We start from the raw sequence: 19,439 nt of genomic DNA, 5'->3' as shown, positions 1-19,439 counted from the left end.
CAATCCCTTCAATATATTCATGTTCTATTTACCAAAAGTGGATATGCAGCATACTTGAAGTAATATATACAGTATATTACTAGGGTTTCGCTGGAGGAAGTTAATGATAGATTTAAAAGCAAAAATAATGTAATATGTGAGTAAGCATCATACCGAAAAAACCCACAACCCTCCACCCAGGATAACCAAAAATCCATCCAGCAAAGGAAGTAGTTTTCAGATTATTCTTCCATTAAATTTATAAACTGACTTTGCAACGTAATGAACTAAATACTCCAACTTTAATATTTTGCATTCATACTAAAAAAATTAACAGTTTTTACAAATAGTGTTATTTACTAAAACAATTCTTGTACAACAGTGTAGTATATCTAAATATATACATATGCCAACATCAAAGGGAGCATCAAAACAAACAAAGCCAAACAAAAATGCACTTTGCTACTGTGTACACTTTATTAAAACCAAAGCAGACTGCAGCAGGTTTCTTTTTCATGACAAAGACAAAAATTATTTGGATTCCAGAAGAACATGCAGGATAGAAGAACAAAAGCCCCTACCACCTTTTTGCCAAGGCAGCAGCATAAAAAGAGATCTTCAGATCTGCAATTTTACATAGTAGCAAATGGAATGTTTTTAAACACAACCATCCTAATTCAAGAAACAAGGCTTCAAAAATGTTGATAGTGTTTTTTACATATTGAAGGAAAAAGTTCAGATGTCAAGGCCTTCTCCATGTTTTCCTATGGTTTTGGACAGTCTATGTATGAAGGTCACTATTCTTCATTGCAGCCGAAAATGAGAAAGGAGTAGCTGTAGTGTGGAGTCAGTCAGCTTTACTAAGATTGAGTAACAGAGAAAAAAATGATTCTGCCCGCTGTTAGTAATGGAGGTTTCTGTAACTTTTACTCTACCTTTTTCTTTAAAAATATCTCCTCCAAGGTTTTAACTGGAAAAATTATGCTCCCTTGTTCTTCAAAATAGATACATGCGTCTTCCTCAAAGGAAGCTGCAGCTGTGTAATTCAAAGTGCCAGTGTAGCTGCTGTAATTAGAGATATCCTTTTTCATTCTGTGAAACCCAGCAGAGAAGGAATATGGTAAGACTTTTGTATGTAAAGACTGCAGAGATATCTTTGAAATGTGAGTGAAAAATAAAGTAAGTGATACTAGAGAAAACACTAAAAAAAATTGGAGAATGAGGTATTAAGCAGTTCTCCAGTGTAAATCTGATGTTCCTGCCATCTAGATGAAATCAGAGAACTATAATAGCAGCCTAGATTTAATCAGCAAAATAAGTACATGGTATTAAGAGCAAATTTATCACCTTCGTTACACCTAATCATTTTCAATCTGGCAGAATTTTCTGAAGTTCAAATTCATTTCAGTTCTCCCAACTCAAAGTTCATGAACAGTAACTGTACCATGAGGATAGCATGCTGCCCCACACCTGTTGAGAAGCCTGCAGTAATTCTTATATTTTGCTTCTTTTTACTGTTGTTTTACTGCTGTCTATATGTGTTCTGGTCAATGACATTAAATACACATCTACACCATACCATTTACTAAACAGAGGTGGACAAATATGTTCCTGGAGCTGAGCACTCTGGAACACAGTGCCATGACATCAATACAGCAAATTTCAACACACTGCCTCAGTTTTTTTCTGGGATGTTTTACAGTAAATCTTAACACCTTTGTTATGCCCACATAAATTGAGATGATACACGGGGTAAACAAGTTTTGCTTATAGAAGTGAAATGCACAGAAGGCACTTTCCAGAATCTGCTCCAGTTCAGGCTAACCAAGGTACTGAAATACCCCTTCTGAAGGTAATTAACATTTTTGTATTCCTTAATGAAAGGGTTAAGTGACAAAGGGTTATACAAAATATTTTGAAAACATTTCAGCCTTACATCAACAATTTACATGTGAAGAAACAAGGCATTCAAAAATTAGGTCTTCTATTGGAACATGAGTAACATTTCCAAGGATTCTTAACTTTCAAATAGTTTAACTTTCTGACATTTTATTTAATTGCTAAAAAGCTTTTCCACACAGTAGCTGCATGTGTACTTTCCTCCATTCACCCACATTTCTGTGTTCAATACCACAGTAAGGTGGAACATACATGAACTTGGTCAAAACAACGCATAAATGACGAATCTGAGAATCAATTATGGCAGAGAAGGACCAGCAATGGCATCTCCAGGTTCATGATACCAAACGCACAGAGAGGAGCTGAACTGACATAAAATTTCTAAGTTATCACAGAGAATACAAGAGGAGGACTGAATGAATTCATGCAATGACAGCACCTAGCAAGGTAGGAGAAGGCATCACTTTAGAGTATTGAGCATACAGGACACAACCAAGCAAGAAGATAAAATTAACTTTTCTGATGAGAAAAATCAACACAAAGCAACACAGCTCCAAATTTCATTTAATCAGAAAATTGCATGTGAAATGGAAAACGTAGGTTGCAGCAGAAACACTAAGACTCTCAACCTAAAAATAGTGACCTACTGCACCAGCTGTAGACAATGAAATCTGAATCAAAATCAGCTAAAATTCCCAGTCTGTTACAGGGGATAGCTTAGAGCAGTGACTTTAATAAAGGTGGAAAGGAAAATATAAAGTGTCCATCTTTTATTCAAAACTTTCATTATATTGAATTTAGAGGGGCATTGAATTTAGCAAGTGTTTTTTTTGGTCATGATGAATATAAATGAAAGGTGATTTTAATTTTCATAAACATGGCTGAATGCCCAAAATAAGCAAGTTGGAAAGCAGAAAAACTTAAGATACACTTAAGGCTTCAGCATTCAAATGAGAAACCAGGAACAAGCATTTCTGTATGTCAAGAAAAGACTTCAAAATTTTAAAAACAATGACAAATTAGTAAAAAAAAGTATGTTTGTTGGGTCTTTTCTGTACAGAAGTTCCACAGGCTGTTAGTGAACATGTGGCACAACATGTGAAAACCTAAGAATACAACAGTCAATGTTAGCCACACTATCTCGATGCTTCAAGCTTCTCTTTGAATCAGGGACTAAGAACTATAGAATCAAAACTTATTTTCACTTTTGTGTATAAATTATACATTTCTATACACATTGTATATCTGATTTTGGAATAAGGTACTGAATGCATATAGGGAACACTAAATTATACTACATGTCTTTTCTAAAGAGATCACCTCTTCAATCCTTAAAAAATTATCTATGACACAATATCTTGGATTATTATTTTTTTCCCTCGTATTTCCTTTCAAATTCCACAGGCTTTTGTGATGCTACCAAGTACTGAAGTAACTAATGACAGTTTGCGAGGGTGCATAAGAATTCTAGAGAAAAAAAATGTGAAAATACTAGTATTAGAACAATCAGCTGGCTAGAACATCTCCAACTGGAACAGATCAGCTATGGGCATGTTTCGTAACCAACCCTGTCAAAGGTTATGCAAAGTAGTCATCTGAAAGCATCTGGCAAAACACCAGTGTCAATTAAAATAGTGAAACAAAGGCATGTTAGGTAGCTGTGAACAGATGCGGGAGTGTATGGGAAAACTGAGGTCATTTTATAGTATAATGTACAATTGCAACATTTAATTCCAGAAGCATTACACTAAAATATAATACATATAAGCAAACAATTTCTGACACACAGTAGCAAGACTAAAAACACAGATCTGATGTTGAAGCCATCTAGTATTGCTTTAAGAGGAATTAAAGTAGCTGGAAAAGACAAAACCAGGATGCATTACTAGATTGAATACAAATGCAAAATAACAACAGTCTTTGCAAAAGAAACTCAGATCAAGCACACCTAAAATGCTGCCTTCAATTACCATGTTTCTTTTGTAGCACCTCAGCCACAGAAAGAAAATACAGTGCCTTAAAGACCCAGTTGACTAAGTTACTGAGAAACACAAGGGTTTAAAACACGCTAATACATGTTGCTGCAGAAGAGAATTCAAAATAACCTGAATGTCAACTAAAATGAGATGCTTCATAAACTCTTGATACTATAGAAGGGTTGATAAATTCAAATGGTACAACTGAAAATTGAAACAGACATTTAAGGCAGAAGTGTTTGTGTTAGAACAGTAAACAGAACAAATTGCTAAGCAAGGCCACAAGAGATAAAACGAAGCCCTGAAGGTTTGTTCAGCAAAGTGATTTAAATGTCCATAATTCTCCATGTTCTAATTAAGAAGACTCAAATAAAATTATGTAATTCATGTTGTGTGTTCCAGTTTAAAACTCCATTGTTTCTCTTCCAATTCAATTCCTCTGTCTTTCTTTGGTGTAATCTCTACCAACACACACAGAACATAGTTCTAGTTCTCATTGTAAAAAACAACTTGGAAAAAATAAATTACATGCTTCTCATGACAAAATGCAAGATCCTGATCTGTTGCATGGTCCCATATGTTTAGCAGCCTCTGAATAGTAGTTTTAAGTTATTAATTATGTCCGAAGCAGAATCATAATTTGCTGTTATCCCCCCAAATCACTTACTAGTTAACGAGTTTACTTTGGTAGATAAGCTATCTAATAGTCATGATACACTTGTGTTCAATTCAAGAAGTAGTGAAACCTAGACTCAGATAAGTTTGTAAATTCATATATAGACCCTAGCTCGTAATTGTAACCACGATATGCAGAATTACTGCTATTCCTGCATTGGAAAATGACATCACATCTGTCTTAAAACTACACAAAACTATGAAATATGGTTGTCAGTTCATGATTAAAATAAAATAGTAAAGTAAATTATTTTTAAACATTGTGTTAAATATATTCACACAACCACCACAGCTATACGAAATGGGCACTACTGCAATCACACACTATACGTACATAACATATATGCCACAACAGTTTGCAAATGTTGAGTTTTCACAGACTAGCCAATTTTACCATACATAAATAATCTTGTACCAATTTTTAGGCATTTTAAAAGGAAGTAAATTTCCTAAATATATCAGTTCCTCTGCAAAATTAAAAAAAAAAATCCTAAAAAGTCAGTGCAAATTGAACTTGTTCACCAAGAGAGATTCTTATTAAGCTGAGGATAAACGAAGTTTAAGAGATTAAAGGAAGAAACTCATAGAATCGCCAACTGCCTTTAGCAGAGGTTAAAGAAGATTAGGAATCAGAAGTCCTGCATCCTATAGTAGAGCCTTCTGTGAGTAACTATGCTGTGGTTGTTGAGGTGGTGGAGGCTGTGGTTGTTGTGGAGGTGCTTGCTGACTGCCTGCTGTCTGTGGCAGAGCTGTAGATGCTAAGTTATAGTTTGGCACCTGGGACATATTAGTTCCAGCATTCTGATAAGTAGCAACATCAACAGTAGCAGGTGGTGGACTATACACTGAAGCCTGGTTAGAGTAAGTACTTCCAGCAACAGAACCAACCATTGCACTGAAAAAAAAAATAAAAATTTAAAGTTAAATTTACAAACAATTTACCAACAGAACAGCAAAACTTTACACACAAAAATCTCTTAACACAGGACACCTTGCATATTTAAAACTATAGTCAATGAGTATTCCCATTAAAACTCAAACACCCTCCTCAGATTTAAACACACCTCCCATGGATTTAAAATTAGACTGTGAATCTATACTTTTGTTTTATTTTAAGGTGCAACATGGAATCCAGGTGAAAGATGGGGCCATCTGTATTCCATTTTGTTCATAGAAAAAAACAAAACCCAACCGAACTATTCCATAAACCCAACCGTTTTAAATAGCAAAACAAGTCAGGTGAAGTATGCAGAAACTCACTTTATCAAGGTATGCCTCACTATACCAAGTAAGTAACTTTGGGGGACAGAAATTATCAAACATATTAATGACTCAAGATTGATGTCTCTCCCAACTTTACAGAATAAAATTACTTTACACAGACAGTAAAATAAAAAAAAAAAAAAAAAAAAAAGAACCAACAAGCCAAAACCCCAAAATACCCAAATCCCCTAATCTTTTCCTAAAGCCAATTCAAACGTTTTTCACAATATAGGTAGCTTAACCAAAGCTTAGCATCTTCGACCATCTACCCAATGTAGAAAGCCTCTTGTAAATCCTTTATATGGGCAAGCTGCATAAGCTTTAGTAAGTAATCATAGCCCATTCACTTCTTTTCCAAAATGAGCAGAATTCTCCCCATTCTTCTATGGTAAGATATTTGAAAAAAAAGAACTGTAGAATATACAGAAATTATGCTAAGCCAGCAAGAGCAGCAGATAACCTTCATCATTAAATGTATATTAAAAGTTACTACTAAGTCATGTCTATATAATTTTCTTTTTTTTTTTATGTAAAAGAAATATAGAGAAGTTTGACAGGAATTTTTAACAAATACATGACACCAATAAAAAGCACATTGGAAATAATTGCACTAAAGTATCTTTCAGTTGTGTTTATAGTTATACTTTTGTAAGGAAAAAAGTCTCCTTTAAAAATTATCTGTAGTCCTTTATGTTTAAATTGATTTAAACTTGAATAGGAAAATATTTAAAATTACTTCGTGTAAGATGTCTGTGCAGGCTGACCAGGCAGTACTGAGCTGGCAGATGGAGTAACTGTGCCTTGGCTGAGAGAAGGGAGTTGTTCAGGAGGAAGATTGTAACCTTGAATATGGCCCATCTGTGCACTCCCTGCTACCAAGTATGCATTACTTTGAGCTTGCCCGGGATAAACCTAGGAAGTTAAATAAAGGAATATTAGAAATAAAATACAAGAAAATTTGCATTTAATATCTGACACTAGACCTTAAAGATAGCCTCTCAACCCTTTAATTTCCTCTAATTTAAATTACTGAAGTTAAAAATGGTAATTCTTTCATGGCGGCATTTCCATGTTGATGGCTATCTCTGAGTAGATAGGGGAGGGCAAATCTTAACCAGGAATAGTACTCCCTCGGTTCTTTACTTTCTTTGACCAACTATGCAAAGCCCTGGCAGCTTAAATTTTTAATTTTATGTACAACTCAAAGCCCAGGATGGGCTTTTTCCTTGATCAAAAGGAACTGAACAGACAAAAACTAAAAGCGTTAGAATCTGCAAAAGGAGAACATCCAAAGCTTGCAGCTGAAATAAAACATTTTTATTTTTATTTGTCTACGTATTGTGTTGAGAGAAAACACTGCTCAGTAGGTATGCACTTGATAAGGTCAATGGCTATTCAAGGTTACATACATACCTGAGAGCCAGAAACACCAGATGACTGCATGTAATACTGTTGGTTTTGTAGTTTTGCGTACATGGAATACATTGGGTCCTCATTCACCAATTTGTTATACAAAGAAAGAGCCTCCATTGCTTTAACATTGAGCTCTGAAAGTTCCGAATGTTTCCTAGAAAATATATTTTACACTTTATTCTACAATTTAGATAACTTCAGTATAAACAGACAATACAGAAAAATTTCATGAGGTGTGATAAGCAACATATTCTTGCTGTGAAGTCATGTCTGACAAGAGCATCAAGTGGTACAATATTATAAAATATTATGTGAGTAGGGGGAAAAAACCTTCAGACTTCTTTCCAAAGGAGAAACTACTAAGTACACCTATTTTCTTTGCCAATATTCATAAAAATTATTAAGATATCATTAAGTAATAAGACTGGTATTCCTAACAATGAATTTTGAGTCAAAATACATGACTTTTTTTTTTTACCTGTCTATATCTTCCAACTTTTCATCTATGAGAGGTCCCATCTGGTGGCACATTGCTAGAATAGAAAGACACTAAAATATAACAGCGTAATAAACATTTCCATACTGCAAAGTCAGAAAGCAATTTAAAAAAAATTATGAGACAGAAATGTGTAGATGCTAGTCCATTTTTTTTTAGTTCATTACTATAATCTGCATGCCAAAAATTTATAGCAACAAGAGAGCATCATGAAAAATTTAAGAATAAGATCCAGCTCAGTTTTCACTACTGGTAAAATTTCAAAAGTACATTTTAAAATAAAGTGAAGCAAAACACATTTAACATCCAGGAAGCAAAAAACTGAAACTATTTTGCATTAAAAGGTTCAAGCAAATCTGAGAGGTGATATCTTCTTCAAGGAAGAAAATTTGCCACTGCAAATCGTGCTCAACTAACAATACTACAAAAAGACTATCTATGAAAACAATGAAGAAGAAAACTGGATGCAATGTTTCAATCGCCTGCACGTCAAAGACACTATTAGCACATTTCTCTCTCACTAGAACCTAATTGGGGGAGGGAGGCTTTTCCAAACCACTAAAGTGCAAAAACCAACACAAAAGCTTACCAGAAGCAGAATAGAAAAGCATTAAAATAAACAAAAATGCACCCCCTGCTTCCTTTCAGCACAAGGACATGGGATTCACCCAACTGCCGAGCAAACCACAGTTAATTAACAGAAAGACAGAATTTGTCAAATGTAAAATAAACTGACAAGGAAGCTAAAAGGGAAGTTTTGGATATTAGGAATAAAGAAGGTCCTGAAAATGTCTGGGCCATGATGCATGAAAGGGCACTACTATTGTGTTCCTCAAAGGCAACACCAGGTGAATGAGGAGTTGTATGAGAGATACCCATCTACTTCTTTGAACCTCAAATTAGTAATACATTGACAGAAATTCTGGGAAAAGATGTAAAACCTGGTCTAAGTTCTGCCTATTTTTATGTACAGTATAAAGTGTGGTAAAAGGCATGACAAGGATTGCTCAGATGTCTGTATGCTAACATGATGACTGCACTGTTGCCAACCACAAACCCTGGGCTCCTGAACGTGTTAGGATGAGCTCTCCAATTTAAAGAATTTGTGACTGGACATGTGGCTGGCAGAAGAAAATTAAGTGGGTTTTCTGTCAAATATTAATCAGCACCTGTCACCACTGGTAGGAATCAAGGATTCAAAACGTATCTGTAACAAAATTCCCAGAACCTGTGTCAAAAACAGTAGCTCACCAAGGCCTACTTAACTGTAGAGCAGGTAATCTTGTATTGGCATTGCAGGAATACAGCAAGTGCTGTTGTAGGTAGCTGAGGAGCAATCATCTGATCCTACCACTGCTTTCAGATTCTAGGACCAGTCCCACAATTCAATATAAAATTCAGCATTGTTTTAATGATCTCATGATGCATTTGCAAGGAAATCCTAATCTAAGCCATATCTGGAGGTTGGTGGACAAGCATACCTTTTAATTTCTTTGCCTCTGTCCTGGACCAGATACAGGCAATCTGCTTCTTAGACAACAGCCTCTATAGCTATATTTGGGACTTGAAAGAATAAAACCGGTCATGTTTCTTTTTACCCCTCTTTAGCTTGAGTGGAACTAGAATATGTGCAGACAGTTCACTGATGTGCAGTTCCTAAAACAGGATTCATTTACAGGCATAATGAATCAGATGGGTGTGGAAAGATGGGACATACCCAAAAGCTTATAAACCTATACACTTCCATGATTAACTTCTAGATAGATGTACAACCTGCCATTTTCCTGACAAAGTCTGGTCCTATCTGAATTGTCAGTCTAAGCCTATGTTCTGTCTCATAATCAGTAAGTTTCTTTTCTTCCTTCTCTAAGTTCCCTCCCAAAAATTTTGGTGCATATATCAACCCAGGTAAAATGGTCTATAATGCCTCTGTGAAGAGGTAGTCTGAATAATTTGACTCTAAAAGACTAGCACAACTTGTAGCATTCTATAAAGTATTTGTTAATATGCAACTCCTACAGAAATACACATGCAAGTGAAAAGCATGTGAGACACCCACAGGTCTATTCTAAACCTTAGTAGTATTTCTGCTTCCTTTCATGGAATCTTCCTTACACTCCTTTTGCCACTCATGCTGTGCTACTCTATGAAGGAAAAAAAAATAATGGATGAATATGATTGAATTAAATATTTCTGGGTCTCGAAAAGGAAAAGAATATAGAAAATGGTTTTCTTGAGAGAGGAGTAGGCTTGTTTTAAGTTAACATTTTGCACTTTGGTCTCTTAGATGTGGAAAAAAGGAAGTGAGAAGATAATTATGGCTCAGGCACTTTTCTACACATGTTTCTTGCATGCACATGAAGTAGTTTCAACTTAGTTTCAGTTTGGTTCGATATAGGTAATTCCTAGAGAGGAAAACAACAACAACAAAACAGTACTTTCTTACCCTCAAGATGAAGCAATTCTGGGAGGTCTGGCTGGTCATCAGATGGATCTGCACTTTGTAACATCTGTAAGAGTTGGTCCATTTTATCCTAGAACACGAGTTGTATAATTAGGGCACATACGGTAGGCAGGAAATTAGCACTTTCAGGATAGTAAACTAAAGCAGCTGTTTGCAACAGCCATTTTGATCTCTCAGCACTTGAGAATCATCTAGACTAAGAAAATACAAATCATACATAATACTTTATAGGAACGAAGATGCTTTAACAAGGAAAAGCCAATTGACAAAAATCAACAGTAGTAAAAAGTGGAATGTGCAGAATACTCCTTTATTCCTAGAAGCCCTTCTAAACAGTATTTTCTGAGCAGCTTCTATTTTTCGATTCTAGTTATTACATATGCAATAACACCACCTAGTGGGATTAGTGGAAATATTTTGACAGAATACATGGAGAGAGTACTTCAAATTCACTGAAAATCTATCCTGCATTTTTAAGTGTATAGGGTCTATTCAGTGTATGAGCCATGTCATTACCTATATATATATATACACATACATGGAAAACTCCATAAAAGAGTTTGGCATAATAAACACTTGAAGAAAAGTACAAAGATCAGTGTTTACAAAGCCATTGTGCTGTCTACTCTTTTATACGGTTCCGAATCTTGGGTCATCTACCACCACCACCTGCATCTCCTAGAACGCTTCCATCAGCACTGCCTCCATACAATCCTAAACATCCACTGGTCAGATTATGTGACCAATACATCTGTTCTAGAACAAGCAGCAATGACAAGTATTGAGGCCATGTTGCTGAGAACACAGCTGCGTTGGGCAGGGCATGTCTCCAGGATGAAGGACCACCACCTCTCTAAATCCTGCTTTATGGTGAACTTGCCACCAGCTGCCGCATGAGAGGAACCCCAAAGAGAAGATACAAGGACTCCCTGAAACAACATCTCAGCCTTGGCCACATTGATCATCATAACTGGTCTACTCTGGCCTCCAATCAGGAGGTCTGGAGACACACCACCTATAACGCTGCTGCTTCCTTTGAGAAAGCACACAGGATCACTCTCGAGGAGAAGACAGTGCAGAAAGAATCGTGCCTTGCAGAATTTACCACCTAAGGAGTCTTTCTGCTGTGCCTTTTGCAACCAGACGTACCTGTCTCGTATTGGCCTTTTTAGCCATCAGTGTGCTTCTAACAAATGTGGATAGAGCCTTTCCCAAATCTTCATTCACAAAGCCCAGCCATGATGATACATACACATATATATATATACACACACACATATATATACACACACACGATTTTTTTAAGATGATGTTTGGAGGGGTTGCATGGTTGATTTCAGAAGAAGTCATCCTTGATTAACCAGTTTAAGTGCAACCCACTTATAATAAAATTACCAAAGGTTAGAAAATGAACAGGCATAAACTCTTTGAAAAATATGTCTCAGAGTGAATTATATTGCTTAATGAAACCTTATCTGTAAAAGATTTTAAATCACTTTTTAGATGACTACTGTCAAATAAATAGCCTTTATCAGGCCAGAGTTATATAGGTTGTATCAAAGTAGAAAATAAAACCATGTTTTGTCCTCCTTAAACTCTGGAAAGGAAGGAAAAAGCCAAATGAATTACTTTCTATTATACTACAGCAAATTTAAAAACAAAAGAAGACACTAAACCAAAAAACTGACACGGACTCACAGAAGACAAAAGCTGCAAGGCACCTCAAGGAAGGGCTGAGATAAGCTATTTTGGCGGATTACAAACTAATATCTCTCGGGAAGAAGTTTTTTAGGTGGGACTTTAACAGGACTTTAGGGAGGCAGCAACTGATTTCTCATGTCAAAATGACAGAACTTGTGTCAAGGGGAAAAAAAAAGGCAGGGGAAAAACATTCCATTTTCAGAGATGGAAAGAGATCTTTGATTCTGAGGGTAGACAGTGGTGGTTATACTGGAAATAAATCTAAGACAGGAGTCAAGATGGATATCTCTGAGGTATCCTGAAGCACTTAAAAGTAAAATTTGAAAGCAAATTTGTCACTCAACATCAAGCTTCTAGTTTGGAGGTAAACAGATGTACAACCTGGGAGAAGGGCCCTAAATGAAATGTAGTTTCCAAATTCAGTTTCAGAAATTCCTAACAGATTCCAGACTCTTAAAGAAATGAGAATACTGCAGATTTCTTTTTATTTTAATTAAATCGCCTTTCCCTTCCCATTCTCTTTTGTTTTTGTTTTTGAAGTACAGTATGAAAGGGTTAAATATCACATATTTAAATGTACCAGCAGTTGAAAATCAGTACTTTTAGCATGCTTACTTCATCAATATAAACTGGTTCAGGCTCAGGTTCTATTGTCTCTACTTGAATTTCATCACTGAACTGCACTGTTTTCTTCTCAGCTTTCACTGCAAGACAAACAGGCAGACTAAATTTTATAAAATAAAAATAAACAAACAATGACAAATATAATATAGCTAGTATATTGCCTAGGTTTTTTGCATTTGAAACATCTACTGTGAAAATTTTAAAAATTAGTATTTTGTTGACATTTGAAATCCACAAACAATTTTCTTAAACAAATCTGTCAATTGCATTAAAAAAATACAACAGTTCACGCAAGGTCAACTGAAACACGTTTTATCAAATAAATGTCTTTATTATAGTCTCCTTGCATATAACATTCTTATTAGTAAGTCATCAGGAAAAAAAGACTAAGAAAGAGTGATTGGAAGAAATAGGGCTAATGAGTCAGGTTTAAGAGAAAAGTGATAAAATCATCTATGACAAACTGAGCCTTCTTTTCCCCAAAGCAAAATACAGAATCAAGAGTTCTCAAATTTCACTATTCCTTCTCCATCAAATCATATCTGCAAACCATCTCATTCCTCTGTAGTGGAAGCTAGAACAAAAAAGCCAAATACTACTCTTATCATATTACTCTTACTAGATAGTTTAAACATATCACAAATGACTGCTACAGCATGTAATTCTGCTGACCTGCTCTTACCTTTAGCACCCTCGAATTGAGATCACAGGAGATTAATCTTGCAAACCCATGAGATTTACAGGAATTAGTTCTAATGTTTAATATTTTTATTAAATATTTAGAGTAGGTTAGACTGATATAAATAGATACAAATAGATAACCAGTATACAGAAAACCCCTCTTTCCATGTATGTATGCACACATACACAGTTACAGTATGTAGGTTTCCTGAACTATTTGAACACTGGTAATCTGACTCACATCTGCCCAGGGGCCTTCAGTTTTACCTCGATTAGTTATGCACCATTGTAACCAGGCAAAAAGGCAGTTTAAACAAAAAAGCTACTAATGCCTACATTTATCCAGGTCTCAATGGAGTGATTTAATGAGTCTCAAGGAAGCCACTGACAAAGCCAGAACAGAAAGCATCATATTTTTCAGCAGAAGCCAGCTTGAGCAACCTTGGTCTGACACAAAGGTATGTCTGTTGTCTGTGAGATCATACCAAGAGTTCCTCAGTTTTACTTCAGTTATCACATTAACTTGCAACTGAACTCCATCATAAGGGAAAGAAAATCACTGCAGAAATATACCTTAGGCAATGGCAGGATTTAACATATATACATAAATACAATGTTACTTACTCATTTCTGGCTCAGCAGAAAGATCAGCTGTTACAAAATTAGATGGAAACAATCCTATACCCTGGTGAGTTTCACCTTTCCACCAATTTGGATCACTAAAGATAAAAAAAAAAAACAAACCCCCCATACATTATAAAACCCACTCACATGGAATTTTCCTAGGAATTGCACAGAAAAGGCTTTTATATTACTTGTACGTAAATACAACTTCTGTATACACAGAGACTGTATTCTTGTGTATACACAAAAATTTTTATGCAATTACATTTATTTGTAAAAAATCTAGGAGATAACTGAAGTATTTAATATGTAAATATGTTTCCATGCAACGGTATTCCAAGGTATGCTTCTACATAGAAGATATCATCATCCCCAAATCATTTTTACAGTCTAATATACTTCTAGTAGACATTCTATATAAATTACCTGTCATCAAGGATAGTTATAAGTTCTCCAGCTTTAAAAGTTAATTCGTTGTCTTCAGCAGCCTCAAAATCATAAATTGCACGAACCTTTCGGCCCTCATGTTTGTGGTTTGTTAAAAGGCTTGAGGTGCTCGGATACAAACTGGAAAGTGTGGTTTGCTGTTGCCTTTGTTCTTTTAGTGACAGTTCAATAGCTGCAAAAGAAGAGTTACTCATATGAAAATTCCCTATAAAAATGGATTGAATAATATGAAGATTTAATTCTGTGAAAACTTTTAGTATAATTCTATTCCTGTTGCATTTTAATCACCCTCTGCTTTTCCCTTAGAAATAACAATAAAAAACAAAAAGATGTTTTACAACTAGAGAGCACAATTCTGCCTGTAGATTTACTGAGGCTTTCAACAGGGACAGGATGAATAAACAGCACTTAAGCACAAATGGAATAACTCAGTGAAGTTATCCATTTTTTATTACTATATTATTGTTATAACCTTGAACTGATGTAAAATATCTACATACTTACTTTACATCTTACGCTATGTTGAACTTTTACAGATTGCTTGAAACATTAAAAGAATACAGTTGTTCCAGTACACAGTTTTTCTCTGCTAGATGGGAGCCTTTAGCCTGGTTCCACAGAATCAGAGGATTATACAGATTGGCTGAGGTTGAAAGGCACCTCTGGAGGTCACTGTGTCCAATCCCTTGTTCAAGCAGGGTCACCTAGAGCTGATTGCCCAGGACTGTGTCCAGACAACTTGTGAATATCTCCAAGGACGGAGATCATGACATCCCTGGGAAACCTGTGCCAGTGCTAGGTCACCCCCACAGTAAAGAAGTGCCTCCTTAATTCATAATTAACAAAATTATTTTTGCTTAGACAAGCAAAATTTTATCCTTTTTTTTTTATCTCTATAATTTCTTGAATAATTTCACATTTCTGGGTCATTTTTACTAAAGCTTGACTGAGCAGAAAGGTTTCACTCATATTAAACCCCTCCAAGTTTGTGGAAAAAAAATTGATCATTTTTAACAAGGGACAGAGTGGATACAAAAACAAAGAAAACAAACATTAGGAAACATGCAGAGTATGAACTTTAAGACACAGATTTAAACAGACTTTGATGGACTGACTGTTGAAGAAACCATTAGTAACATATACAGATTGGCTAATGGTGATTTAAACAAATCAATGTTATATTAGACAATAGCTAAACAAGAAAAAGTTTAAGATGAGAAACTGCAAACATGCACCAACTACTAGTAAAAGAACTTCACTCATTTAACAAACAGCCATTGTTACAACTTTAAGCCCAAAGCCATCCCAGGTACAAGACATAAAATTTGATGCCTTTACATTGCTGAAGTTTGATCTCAAAAAACAGTTCTCAACCATAAATATCAAACCACTCTAAGAATAACTTTCCCATGTATCTGGTATAGGATCATTAAATGACCTTTAAATATACTTCAGTACAACAGTAAATCAGAAGAAACCATCCTAGTTTTGTTTACAGGGACTGATGTGAGACATTTAACAGTCATTTATGTTTACAGCAATCAAAGCTTAAGGTATACTACAGAAACAATATTCAAAGAATAAAAGTAGTATACCCAGAATACTTTGCATACAACTTAAATCATAATATTTATTTTCTTCTTCCATCAAATCTCTAAATTGCAAATGAGTGTGCTTCACTTGCTCCAGAAATAGGGAAAATCCAAGTACAGCAATTGCATCAAACATTTCCACAGTAGAGGCATGTCCTTAATATGAGATTTTTGAAGACTTGTTTCACTTTGGTAAGGGGAAAAAAAAGTAAAAATCAAAAATTTTTCATATTTTTTTTACTCATAGAATACTTTTAATCTCTAACCCTCCAAGATGAGTAGAAAAAGAAAGCAACAGAAATCATAACCCCAAGCCATCAATACACTATTCACAGAGGAAGGAAGCAAAACATTTGTTCTTGCTTTTTTGGTATTTATCAATATATGCTTCATGTCAGCAAGTAAATGTACTTACCTTTAGCTAAATCCTCCTCTTCCTTTTTGTTGGCTACTGTACCAGGATCTTTGGCAACTAGAGCTGGACTTGCTTTTGCCTGTTCAGCAGCCTAGCCAAAAGTGAAAGATGTAAAAATGAATCCAACAAAAAACTGACAATGCATTAAGTTCACCACTTCGATTTGTATTCATCTGCAATATAAAAATCTAAGGTAAGTGAGAGCATTTCACTCCTCAAGGAAGTTTTATTAAGACAAGAGAGTTTTCATTTTTTTGCCAAGTACATTCTAGAATCCAAGACTACAAACTGTAAAATACAGAGCTGAGCATAAAAAGAATTTGCGATACCCTTTGAGAACAACCATAAAAATCTAATGTACCTGTGAACCAATCGCTGGGAAAGTAACTCCTTGCTCCTTAAGATTTTTTATCATAGCAGATATTAAACTAAGTTGTGGGTCATTCTTGAATTCATCAGTCCATTCCACCATAAGGGCTTTCAGCTTTTCACAAACTTTTGGATGACCCTGCATGGACAGTAGAAACTAGTTAAATAATGTAGAAATTGGTTCTTAATTTCAAGTACTTTCATCTTAGTTCAATATTCACCATATAGACACTTTCTTTCACAGTCAAGTTTAGCACTTAAAGATATCTTTATTAGAAAGGGAGAATAGTACACCAGCATCATATTTGTATTAGTACAATATGTGCTAGGCCCAAAATAAAGTAAAATAAGGTTACATTGAAGCCCTGTATTATCTCCATTTCACGTTTGTATTTAATGTTTCACTGCTGTCATTTAATGTGAAAATGAATTAGTTTATTTATAAATTAACACACCACACCTCCCCCAAACAGAATACCTAGGTAACTACTGTGAAGTGGCATTCAGGAAGTTCTTTCTGATAGCCACAGTCTTCTCAGTAATCTAGGCTTACCCCCCTCCCCCAGCCGCTTTCCAGTCTTCCAAAAGTGGATCCCATTCCACTTACAGATTAACCCAACTCTGATTTCACTTAGAGATGAAATGTATAAATCAATGCAATACATTACCTTATTCAACACATTGCTTACTTCACTGGCAAAATCTCTTGAACAGACTTCTAAATGAAAGATTTTGCCACAGTTTGATACACATGCTCCTAGAAGCTAACAAAAGAAAGATTAAAACTCAGATTTGTGCAACATAACTTTCCAGGAAGAAAAATCCCTACATCAAAAAGAACCTACCGTTAACGCTTGCATAGCAACATGAGGATCTTTATGGTTCACCCTCTTCATAATAGAGCGAAGACAGTCTTTAGGTCTAAAAAACACAAGACATTTAAAAAAATGTAATGGAATGAACATTTCCTATTGCATACATGACAATGCTGACGACTTTAGCAGACAGCAAGATCTCCTGAACATTGTCAGTTTAGTAGCTCGTAAGTGTAACATAAAAAAAATAAACTAACACCATTAACAGTTGCAGCCATTTCTATCTGTAGGATTTGTAGCTTTCTTAGTGATCAAAACCTCTCAGTAATTTATGTTACCTTTTGTACTTAGAGAGAATTACTGTAAATACTCCAGAAATGCATAAAATCCCTTGCAATTAGATAACTGAAATTCTCTGCAGTCCATGCACCTACTCCTTTATATTTCATACACATATGTAAGAATATTTCCTTACATACTGATTTACCAACACCCTTTTGCTACTTTCATTTTGAATTACCACCACTATGTTCCTCAGCCTCTTTTAATGTACAGAATAACATTTATAAAGACATGCAATGAACCAACAAGTTCTAAAAAAACCTGTCAGACATTCGACAAAGTTTCTAAACAATTAAATACAGAATTCAAGTCTTACCTATATTGTGGTAGATAGAAATAACATAAAAAGCAACTTCAAGAAAGAATTTGAAAGGGAGTTTCAGACAGTTTAGTGTATTAAAATCTGTGTGACTTTCTGTTATTTTATTCTGTTTTTAAAGGTAGTGGAAAGCTAAGCAAGGCTGGGTTAGGAATTATCATGGGCATACAAGCATTATTTGGTGAATAGCCCTGAAACCCTGAAAAGATAAACCTGAAGGAGGGTAAGTAGGGAAAGAGGAAAAGGGAAGGAAAATCTAAACTAAGAGGTTTTACACATCAAGGGTCTTTTTCGAAGCAGAAGTATTTTCCTATTGAACTGGTATCCAAGAACTAACATGAAACTTAGGTATAAGTTACACCACTGCTTGGCTATACTATATTTGGCAGTGTCTACATTTTACAGAAATGTCCACCTCATATTTAGTGGTACTAATTATAGAAAATGCTGTCACGCAGCATGAGTACATATCATTCAGTGTATACCTTCATATAACCAATTATTACAAATGAAGGCTCTAAGGCAAGTACTACCTTTTATCTATTAATTATGCAAGATTTCTCATATGTTTGCTTTAACCGAGAAAGAATACATGCTAAAATTTTCAGAAATAACTGTTTTTGTAACCATTAATTTATGAGTAGCATTGATGTGATGAGTACAAGCTCAAAAAAGTGTCTCCATTGTAAAGCCAGTATTTATAAAGGTAGGGTGCAGGATCAAGAGCTTAGCAGTTCAGGAGCAGGACCTGCCCGAGATTTTTTTTACTAAGGGATCCAAAGTCTTATTAAAAGGAATAAAGTAACAAAGCCTCAAAGCCAAATGATTATCCACATGTGTTAAATATAATCTACTTGCTCATATAATTAACAGAAATGACCAACACTTGAGTGTTCAACGTTTTAACATGCTCGAATGTTTAAAATAAGAAAACTTTTGATTACACCTACATAAAAAAAATAATCCAAGCTTACCAATGTTTAGTCAGAGTAAGAAAACCTATTCTAGACAGAACTGTAATCCTTATTTTTACTTCTAATTAACTCATCATACAATTTAGTGTGTAAATTATGAGAAGCACTATGCAGAAAGCAGAGGAAAGCATGCACTCTATGAGTATAGAATTCAATCTACTTATTAGCACCTATCCAGACCATACTATACAAACATTGGGCCACAGTTCTGCTCCAACAATTCTATAATCAAAATTTCAGAGGCACCACAGTGAGTAGGAATAACAAATCAGTAGGGCAAAAATATGGCAAGATACAATAGAAGCTATGTATCATATATGATATCACATACTAATATATCCAGAAAATATTCACAATAAATTTCAGGCTTA

General features: G+C 35.0%; 1 protein-coding gene across 1 annotated transcript in view; it reads right to left on the bottom strand.

The window, feature by feature from the left end:
* Positions 1–262: 262 nt before the first annotated feature.
* STAM (signal transducing adaptor molecule) overlaps positions 263–19,439 on the bottom strand; it is a 35,353-nt gene continuing 16,176 nt past the window's right edge. Inside the window, exons 3-14 of the mRNA XM_032691779.1 lie at positions 17,464–17,539; positions 17,287–17,382; positions 16,611–16,757; positions 16,250–16,340; positions 14,222–14,414; positions 13,796–13,890; positions 12,482–12,570; positions 10,148–10,235; positions 7,684–7,738; positions 7,206–7,359; positions 6,529–6,704; positions 263–5,424 (exon numbers count right to left, since the gene is read on the bottom strand). Of these exons, the coding sequence (XP_032547670.1) occupies positions 5,175–5,424; positions 6,529–6,704; positions 7,206–7,359; positions 7,684–7,738; positions 10,148–10,235; positions 12,482–12,570; positions 13,796–13,890; positions 14,222–14,414; positions 16,250–16,340; positions 16,611–16,757; positions 17,287–17,382; positions 17,464–17,539 (1,510 nt within the window). The 3' untranslated portion in view covers positions 263–5,174. The remainder of the gene's footprint in view (positions 5,425–6,528; positions 6,705–7,205; positions 7,360–7,683; positions 7,739–10,147; positions 10,236–12,481; positions 12,571–13,795; positions 13,891–14,221; positions 14,415–16,249; positions 16,341–16,610; positions 16,758–17,286; positions 17,383–17,463; positions 17,540–19,439) is intronic.

The sequence above is a fragment of the Chiroxiphia lanceolata genome, chromosome 1 (assembly GCF_009829145.1).
Source record: "Chiroxiphia lanceolata isolate bChiLan1 chromosome 1, bChiLan1.pri, whole genome shotgun sequence".
NCBI classification, from domain to species: Eukaryota; Metazoa; Chordata; class Aves; order Passeriformes; family Pipridae; genus Chiroxiphia; species Chiroxiphia lanceolata.
The sequence above is the reverse complement of the archived record's forward strand: the minus strand, read 5'-3'. Positions and strand labels throughout refer to the sequence as shown.